Here is an 8,568-nt window from a genome sequence, read left to right as displayed (position 1 = left end):
TCGATTATGTACAGACCGCCGTCATATAGCTGCAGTATTGTTGAGTGCAGAGTTAAAACAACAAAGAAACAAACAAACGATATATACATTTAAACACGAATTAATAAATTAAAGTCTGTGTCTAAACAAAATGGCAGAATATGGATGGTATGTTCATAATCAGTCACCAGTCCCCTCTTCTAAATATGTATAACATTGTTGCCGTGTGACTTTAATGGTGTTACTTGAATCAGATGTCGCCTACAGCTCCAGATGCTAGGACTTTGAAATGTGTCTCGCAGTTCACAGATTATGCAGCGGCACGTAGGTTTGGATTCTTGAGCATCGTACCATAATCATGTAGCAAAAACGTGCATACCTCTGGCAGAAGATGTCTGTTACCCTCTTCTCGAAGATTTGTGAAACCGTTTGGATGGCTTGGGCCTTTTTCGTTGTCGTAAGTATTTGACGAAATTCATGTTTGAACCGTACCAGTCGATATTGTCACTCACACCAGGTGACATATCAGTGTTACATATATGTCTGTGATAGTCTAACAGTTATTTTACAGGGCTGTGGTGACAGGTTTTACATAATGTAAATTTATTTAGTGTTAATGTATAACTCGTGACTTTAATTTTGACTCACTCACTCATCCATCCAGTCCAACACAGTTATATTCACCATGACAGCCACGCCTCCAGTCATACATTTTATCAGTGGTACAGATTGTCAGGTATATCGGTCATACATGTCAGATATGTCAGTTCTATATTGCCAGGTATATAAGTCCTAGGAGTGAGAGTTGTATCATTCATATCGAGTGACGGATATATGAGACTAAATGTGGTTTTATTATATTTCATCTCATTCCATACTTAACATTTCATTTAACATAAACATTACCCTTGTGCACATATATTGGTACATGACTCAGGCACTATAAAGTATATACTGATGACACCTCACAGGTCACATTGCCCATTGTACTGGTCGTAGGTGAAATCCCTGAGTCCAAGCCTGACCTTTTGAGAAGCACGTACTAAATAACATGTGACTGTTACTCATGCCTACACAATTATTCCTGGTTGGAGTCAAGTCAGTGAGGCATTCACCTTTGTATGATAATCACTTTGGTGATGTAGAAAGGTGAAGATAATCACAGTTAACCATATTTCAGTATACATATAGGTACTCAATAAGGATTGAATTAGTTCGTGTCAATGGATGCTGTATAGAGTGTCAAACTGGAGTAGAAACGTAGATAATATAACTCTTTGTGGGATGCAACTTGTATGGGGTCATGCATATATGCGTGTGCTCCTAAACGAGTTCGTCCCGTGAAGATCCGAGGTAGAATAGGTCTTCAGCTACCCATGCTTGCCGTAAAAGGCGACTATGCTTGTAGTAAGGAGCGACACAGGCCCCTGAAGCAGGATAGTGATATTACTGAAACACCCGACCCATATATATATATATATATATATATATATATGGGTTTTACTAAACACATACTGGCTGAAAATGAATGTATTGTGATTACAGTTCAATATCTATGAAAAGCGATTACAAGCCAATGATTGGAGCATTTCCAATGGTACACACACATTTAGTGCGCTGTAGAGAATCAGAGTCTTGTGTAACCACCCCTGTTTCTGACCCCAAGGGTTTACTCATCATGATCACCAGGTCCATTATGATAGTCTGTGGTATGGCCTTCCATTTCCGGGTGAGAGGTTTTGCAGAGCGTACAGATCATTTGGCATAGGGTGGATACTGTAAGCACGTTCGCCCTAATTACGACTTGCTGCCAAACGAACGCATTGGCCTTATTTCCACGGTGTTTATGAGCATTAGCGTCCTGAAAGATCAGGATACCTCAACAGCAACTTTTTGTTGCATAGTTGTACAGCACTGGGCATATGTTTTCTAACATCCGGTGGTTATATGGACTGAGACCACGTCGCTATCTATAGTGAAATGATAGTCCTCAATAACTAATATCAGACAAATTGGCGTCAAATCATCGGAAGCTGGTGTCAATAGCATGTCCCAATTGGAAATCAAACATATTTATCAACAAAGAGAAAAAGGTTTTATTTAACCCCCTGGATGCCAGAGGGAAATATATGTCACTCCTCTACAACCCTCACTTTGAAATCGAATACAATACAAAAAACATCACCCACACAAATACGCTTCACAGTTTTGAATAAGGTGTGAAATTCCCTGTTCTGTGATATCATCTCCTGGCATTTCAGGCCAAGCAAAAGTACTGACAATGACCTCTGAAAATTAGGTACATCGTAAATGTCGCCAGTTTTTACACATTACAAAATCACCACTCACGGCGTTATTTACAGCATGTTTTGACATCTAAATTTCGGATATTTACTCGGAGAAATGAATTTAAAAATAGCATATAAGTGATCACGGGTATTTGTCTTTTATCAAATCACCAATGATCATTCCAAAACGTCTCCGATAACCCTAGAATCGTTTAGAATGTTTTGGAAAATACACAAACACGATCGCCGAAGTGAACTTTCCGCCATTTTGGCTAGTGTTTACCAAATCACGTTTTAGGTACACCGGTTATGAGGCGCCCGTAACTTCACGTATATTTCAAACTTAGCTGCGATACACACATCCTTGAATTCCTCATACATGTTAGAATCAAATGACCAATGGCCTGCATACATGCAGGCAGACATATTGGAACTCCCCCCTTCCTTACTCCCCAACTGAAGAGTACATTTTATAACATAAGCTGTCCGGAGTTATCTTCCCTAGACCATACCATGAACACATTAAGCTGTCCGGAGTTATTCCCCATAGACCACTACATTGAGTGTACATAAAAATTATTTCGTTTTTTTTTAATGAAAATTATAACAACAAATAACAGTACATAGCTTGTCAGAATGTTTCTAATTACATTTATGTATATACGATCCCTGAATTAACGAAAGTCCCCTCGTAAAATCCCGCGTACTGTTGACAGTGAACACGCCATTTCTAAAAGTCGGTCACCGGTAGTGATGTCATGCGTCAACATTGTTGTACATATTTTTTGTAATTTCTTTGAGGTGAAGATCCTTGAATGAGATTTCACACGGTCATTGTATCATGCTGTTTACAATTTCAGTTATGATGGAGATTTTGCATATCTTTTATACAATTTATTCACACAATTAATTTCAATTTGGATATATGTCAATGTTCAAAATGGTATCATACGTAAATATAAGCCTCAACATGTATGAACGAACTTTTGATAATTTCCTGTTTGTTTGAACATTGTTTACATAACAATTGATAGGTTTTTAGTGTCGAGTACTATATTTCTTTCCTTTCAAGAAGTGTTACAAGATGAAGTGTAAATGTAACTGCAGCATGTACGTATTTCCTGGGATGTGTAATAGTCAATATTATAAGTTCATACAACCAATGTCCTTGAATAGCTGTTTCATTATATTTTATCACTAAAACTTAATATATTACTTTAACAAAATGGATAATATTTTTCGTTAAAATATATGCACACATTTCTGAAAGAATTGTCTTGGTCTTGGAATTGTTTTTTTATGTCATTTGATACAGAGAACGGTGATATCTAACGATTCGCCAGGTGCGCGTTAGTCACAAACAATTTACGAATTATTCCTCTCGTTTTGCATTATATAATCAATGGGTTCATTCTTTTTTCCAATATTGTGATCACAGGATATTAAATTGTTTACTTTATTTCTCCAGGAATTGTAAAATGTATATAAACAAAATCCATGCCAGGTACCCCGTTGGTTCAACCTTAAAGGATTATTCTGATAATTATATACCAATAGAGCTTTCTATGCATCTTTTATTGTGTAATTATGAAACGAGAGGACGAGAAATAATAACATTGTAATGAACAAATATGTGTCCAATACTGAGTATAATTTTGGTCGTTTTGAAATATTCTTTTGGGTATTTCATTACGTACATTGATGCCAAAAAGGTGCGTGTCTTGTCCAATTAAGATACACGATAAACTATCTAATTGTTTACATATTCAAGACATTATTTACTTGGTGAAAGCAGTCACTTTATGTTGTGTCGAAAAAGCGTCAAATTCCTTCCGTTTTACACATTTTCCATACCATAAACGAAAATTAGGGGAGATATATATTAATCAAAATATCATTGTCGTCTTTCTCCGACGTTCTCAAAGCCATAAAACCAGCAATGACTTCAAATAGAATGGTGTTATTTTGGGTTTTTTTCATTACATTTGATGATAAGGCTTGTGCTCCATTAATAATGGTGCAACATTAGTCAAATTACACTTACACATTCAGGAGAATGTTGAAATCTTAGGACTAAGTTATAGGTTAGATATATAGGGCCATCCATTTCTCTATTACCTCTTTTTTATAAAGTACGAGTTCATCATTTCTTATGGATTTTTTTATAACTAAACGTATACAGTTTCTTTATCGATATTTGTGTTGGAATAGTTTGGTTCCTCGTGAACAAAACACCACGAAAATATATTATCCTTACCCACAGACAATTCTCACCAAGTGACCTGAGTTACAATAAACTAGTGCTAAGCATAGTGGAGTTATGCCCCCTTTTCTTTGTACGTGTGTAACCTTTCTGTCGCCTTTTGACGTCATAGAGAAACATCATTTTTCGTCATTTACGGCATGCTATTTTTGGCATTGAATGTATGTCGTTATACATACGCATATAACTCCATTTGATATATAGTTATGTCGTTCAGATATTAGGCAGTATTTTGTTCGCTCACAGTTTCCGTAAAGCTTCTAAGTAAAAGAAATCGTCGCACAGTACTTTTATCGGTGTACGATAAAAAGCGGAGAAATTTACTGTTTTTCAACGCAGAATAAATTCTCGGACAACACCGAGAAGAGTATTTTTTTAAAACCGGTTTGATATTTGCAGTTTACTTTACACCATCAAATAGGAAATTTAATATTCTCCACCTCTGTGTAATTTTATTGCCAGAGGTAGATCCAGTGCCGCGTGAGCGCAATTCTCGCACAACCTTCACTTTTCCGATCTTAGGAAAATGTGCGTCAGTAGAAAAACTCGGCATTCAGAGGGTAAGCTATCCCAAGTCAATCCCCCTAAACTGGCAAACAATTTACGGCCATTTTAAACAGGGCACTATGTTCTCCTGTTTCCTGCCTGGTAATGGTAAAACCCGGTACCATGGAGGTGCCTGTGGTCTGAGGCTATATCATTGACCCGGATAGGCTTATAACTTTCTTATTAATTAAGGTAGCAAGGGGTATATTATGAACTTATTCTATGAATGAAAATAAAAATGTCAGTATATTTTGATTCATAAAAGTTACAACTTATATGACGGTTTTAAATTTCAAGTTATAATTTTGACATTCCATATGACTTTCTCAATAACTGACAATGTATGACAGATGTAATTAATAATCTGTATGACTGAGATAACTGACAAGCTATATGACAGATGTAACTCACAAGGTATATGACTGATAAAGCTGACAATAAATGTAAATGATACAACTGACAAGCTACATGTACTCGACTGATATCTATTTTGGAGGACTTACTTTTGGCGAAAAAGGTTTATGTGACAATATCAGATCTTCCTTAAAACTGCCAATGTACTCGGTATTTAACTCAAAATGTAAACAGTTTCAATTATGTCATGACAAGCAGGATATTACGTCATATCCGGTCCTTGTATCCGATTTGTATGGTGGTTCAGACGACGACAACTTGCCCTTTAGTAAGCTAGATTTCATTACGAGTACTGATAATGCAAACTGCGTGTGTTTTCCGAAAGTGCGTTTAACTTTGTAATTAATGTCGCTACAGGTATGGTACTTTCTGTTTCAATATTGTACAGCATTGTATATATGTATTCCTAAACTTTAAGGGATGTTATTAATACAGAAGTGTGTAATTGGTTAAGTAAAGACATACACGCTGGACATAAATTGTACGACATTAACCAAGATCAGGGATCAAAGATCAACATAAGTAGGTATTGGTGAGGTCAACTGTCACCTAACTTGGTAAAGCTAAATGGATCAATGATACATGATTTCTGGTAGCAAATTGTTTGGGCATTCCGTAAAGGGATGGGTCTGTTTCGGATATTGTGCAGTCAATGCAAGCGTTGCTAGTTTAACTGTGTGTGAGAGGTCGTTCAAGGGTTCAAATTCATGCGTAAAATGGGATACAACTTTAAACACCTTTAATGTATACTTTCTGTCTTACCGTATCACACAGGGCATCAATTATTCCATCCTGGGCCCCACCCTGCTGGATTTGCAGCTGATCCTGAAGCAGGACCTGGCAACTCTCTCCACCATTCCCATGAGCAGCGGCATTGGGGAAACATTGGGGATGTTCCTGGCCATGGCACTCTCTAAATACGGACAGAAACGTCTTCAGCTGGGCATTTCCCTACTGCTGGCGTCAGTTGTGATTACTTGTATTCCTCTTGCACCAAGCTACATCTACGTAGATGTCATGTTCGCCTTGGTGGGATTCATTTCTGCAATACCTTCGTGTTGTAAGTACTATTATTAACTAAAATATACATGCACCGTTATAATCACTCCAGCACAGGTGACTGTCATCTAAGGTGTCACAAGTCTTTAGAAATGACTCATTTAATGTGTCTATGGCCTGCGTCTACTTGGGGGTTGTGTCTCTATTCTATCGTCTTGGTGAGAGGCTTAATATTAACAGTTCACAGTTGCCAACGGTTCACAGGTTGTAAGGTGCACCGACAAAACCAGATACTATTTTAAAACCATGAACCCCCCAAAAGACACCTTGCAACAATGTCATTTTTGTGGCAAGCAATTTCTTTTTTTTCAAGACTGAAACATAATTACTTTTTTCAAGAATTCTCGAGAAAATCGCCCAGTATATAAAATGTTCGGTTCCTTATGTAGGTGTAACAGCAAAGTTAGATTACGCGAATTAATGAGCTTGTCCTTTCTAGTGATTGTGTATGCTGTTGATATGCTTACTTGAACTATCTCTTCCACAGTTCTGATGGATGTGTGCAGTGAGCTGTGGAAGGACAAGGGTACAGCGTTTCAGTTCATCCTTGTCGGCAGTTCCCTGGGCGCCATTCTCACTCCTCTGATAGTGGAACCGTTCTTATGTCATGATGATGTATCAAAAGTTGCAAACTTTACCAGATTTCTACCCACGGGAGTAGCTTCTTTAAACGGTTCATGTTCAATGGATGATCTCGCTCTGGTTGAGAACAGTTGTGTGAATGTCACTCGACATTTTGAAGCCAATGATTCTAAACAAACACAAGAACATTTTGTTGTTGACCATGTGAGTGTAGATCACTCCTGTCCGTGTACCGCCCTGCTGTCTCTGTCGTATAGATCCACTGACAGCTGCGAATGGAACTTGACAAAAGATGTTGATGAGAATAGAGATTATTGCAATTGGCAAACGTCTTGTGGCAACCTACAGCATAAAGACTATAACACAACGGAGGAAGATGTACAGTATCTTATTTCTGTGTGTTGCCCGTTACTAAGTGCGTTAGATGAATGCCGTACTAATTACGGTGTTGCTGAAAATGGGTCCTGTACCGAAAGTGACACTAATGTGCGCAGTGCTTATGTCGCCATGGGGTTTGTTTTGTTGCCAAGTTCATTCGCTTTTTTCTACTTTTGGTGGAAGAGGGACTCAAGCTGGGCCTCTGCAGCGATTACAGACAGCCAGAGACAGGATTACAGTCAATTTGATATACCCCCCATTGGAAAATTTCAAGCTGTGATATTTTACATTTTATTGTTTTTATCTTATCTTCCTCTAACTTCACTGACAATAGTATTTGCTACTTACCTGACAGCTTTCGGTGTTCAGGGTAATTTGCAGCTCCCAAAGTCTACAATGGTGTACATGACATCTGTGTTCTGGATCTCCACTCTGCTGGGTCGAATCGTCAGCACAGCATTGACACCACTGTTGGGACATGCTAAAATAATCATCGGTAATTTTGTAGGTTTAGTTGTGGCGTCAGTTCTACTCATAGTCGTGGCGCCGTATTACGAGTCCATGTTGTGGTTGAGTACTGTTCTGTTAGGGGTGTTTGCCTGTCCCTATGAGGGTGCGGGGATAGCATGGGCCGCTGACTATGTCGGAATGTCTCCACAACTTGTAGCCCTTTCATGGATAGCAGCGTCCGCAGGGAACCTAGCCTTTCCGTTTGTAGGAGGAATAATGTTTACAGACATTGGGCCATCCGCGTTTTTGTTTCTTCTTTGTGGTATCAATATTTTCATGGTGTTAATGTTTATCATGCTAAATATCCAGGTGCGGTGTAAAGGTTTCAAAATTAAAACCGAACCCTGATTCCAAAGGCCATTCACCTTTCTTTTCACTTGAAAAAGTGATTTCTTGGATAAAAGAGTCAGAGCTAATCATGGAAAGAAATAGGGAGCGTTGAGTATACATGTGTGCTGTCAAATTCTAGAACTTGCAACGCATATAAAATTTAACGTGTATATATTGGAAATATAACTATTTTATGGAAATGCATAATCACTCACTTTT

The 8,568-nt window shown here is 38.0% G+C and overlaps 1 protein-coding gene across 1 annotated transcript; it reads left to right on the top strand.

Moving 5' to 3' along the window:
• Nucleotides 1-319: 319 nt before the first annotated feature.
• On the top strand, nucleotides 320-8,367 carry LOC139468916 (major facilitator superfamily domain-containing protein 4A-like). The gene is made up of 3 exons (XM_071251056.1): nucleotides 320-436; nucleotides 6,265-6,550; nucleotides 7,037-8,367. Exons 1-3 carry the CDS (start codon nucleotides 371-373, stop codon nucleotides 8,365-8,367), a joined length of 1,683 nt encoding a protein of 560 aa, XP_071107157.1. The 5' UTR covers nucleotides 320-370.
• The last annotated feature ends 201 nt before the right edge of the window (nucleotides 8,368-8,568 follow it).

This window comes from Haliotis cracherodii, unplaced genomic scaffold, assembly GCF_022045235.1.
Source record: "Haliotis cracherodii isolate W230 unplaced genomic scaffold, xgHalCrac1.p SCAF_1, whole genome shotgun sequence".
Classification (NCBI taxonomy): domain Eukaryota; kingdom Metazoa; phylum Mollusca; class Gastropoda; order Lepetellida; family Haliotidae; genus Haliotis; species Haliotis cracherodii.
This window is presented reverse-complemented; position numbering and strand designations above follow the sequence as displayed.

Excerpts from the sequence above, each read along its gene's own strand:
- LOC139468916 (XM_071251056.1), top strand. The coding sequence starts at position 371 with ATGTCTGTTACCCTCTTCTCGAAGATTTGTGAAACCGTTTGGATGGCT. Across the intron at positions 437-6,264 it reads CTTGGGCCTTTTTCGTTGTC|GGCATCAATTATTCCATCCT; the intron begins GTAAGTATTTGA and ends CGTATCACACAG. Across the intron at positions 6,551-7,036 it reads TTCTGCAATACCTTCGTGTT|TTCTGATGGATGTGTGCAGT; the intron begins GTAAGTACTATT and ends TCTCTTCCACAG.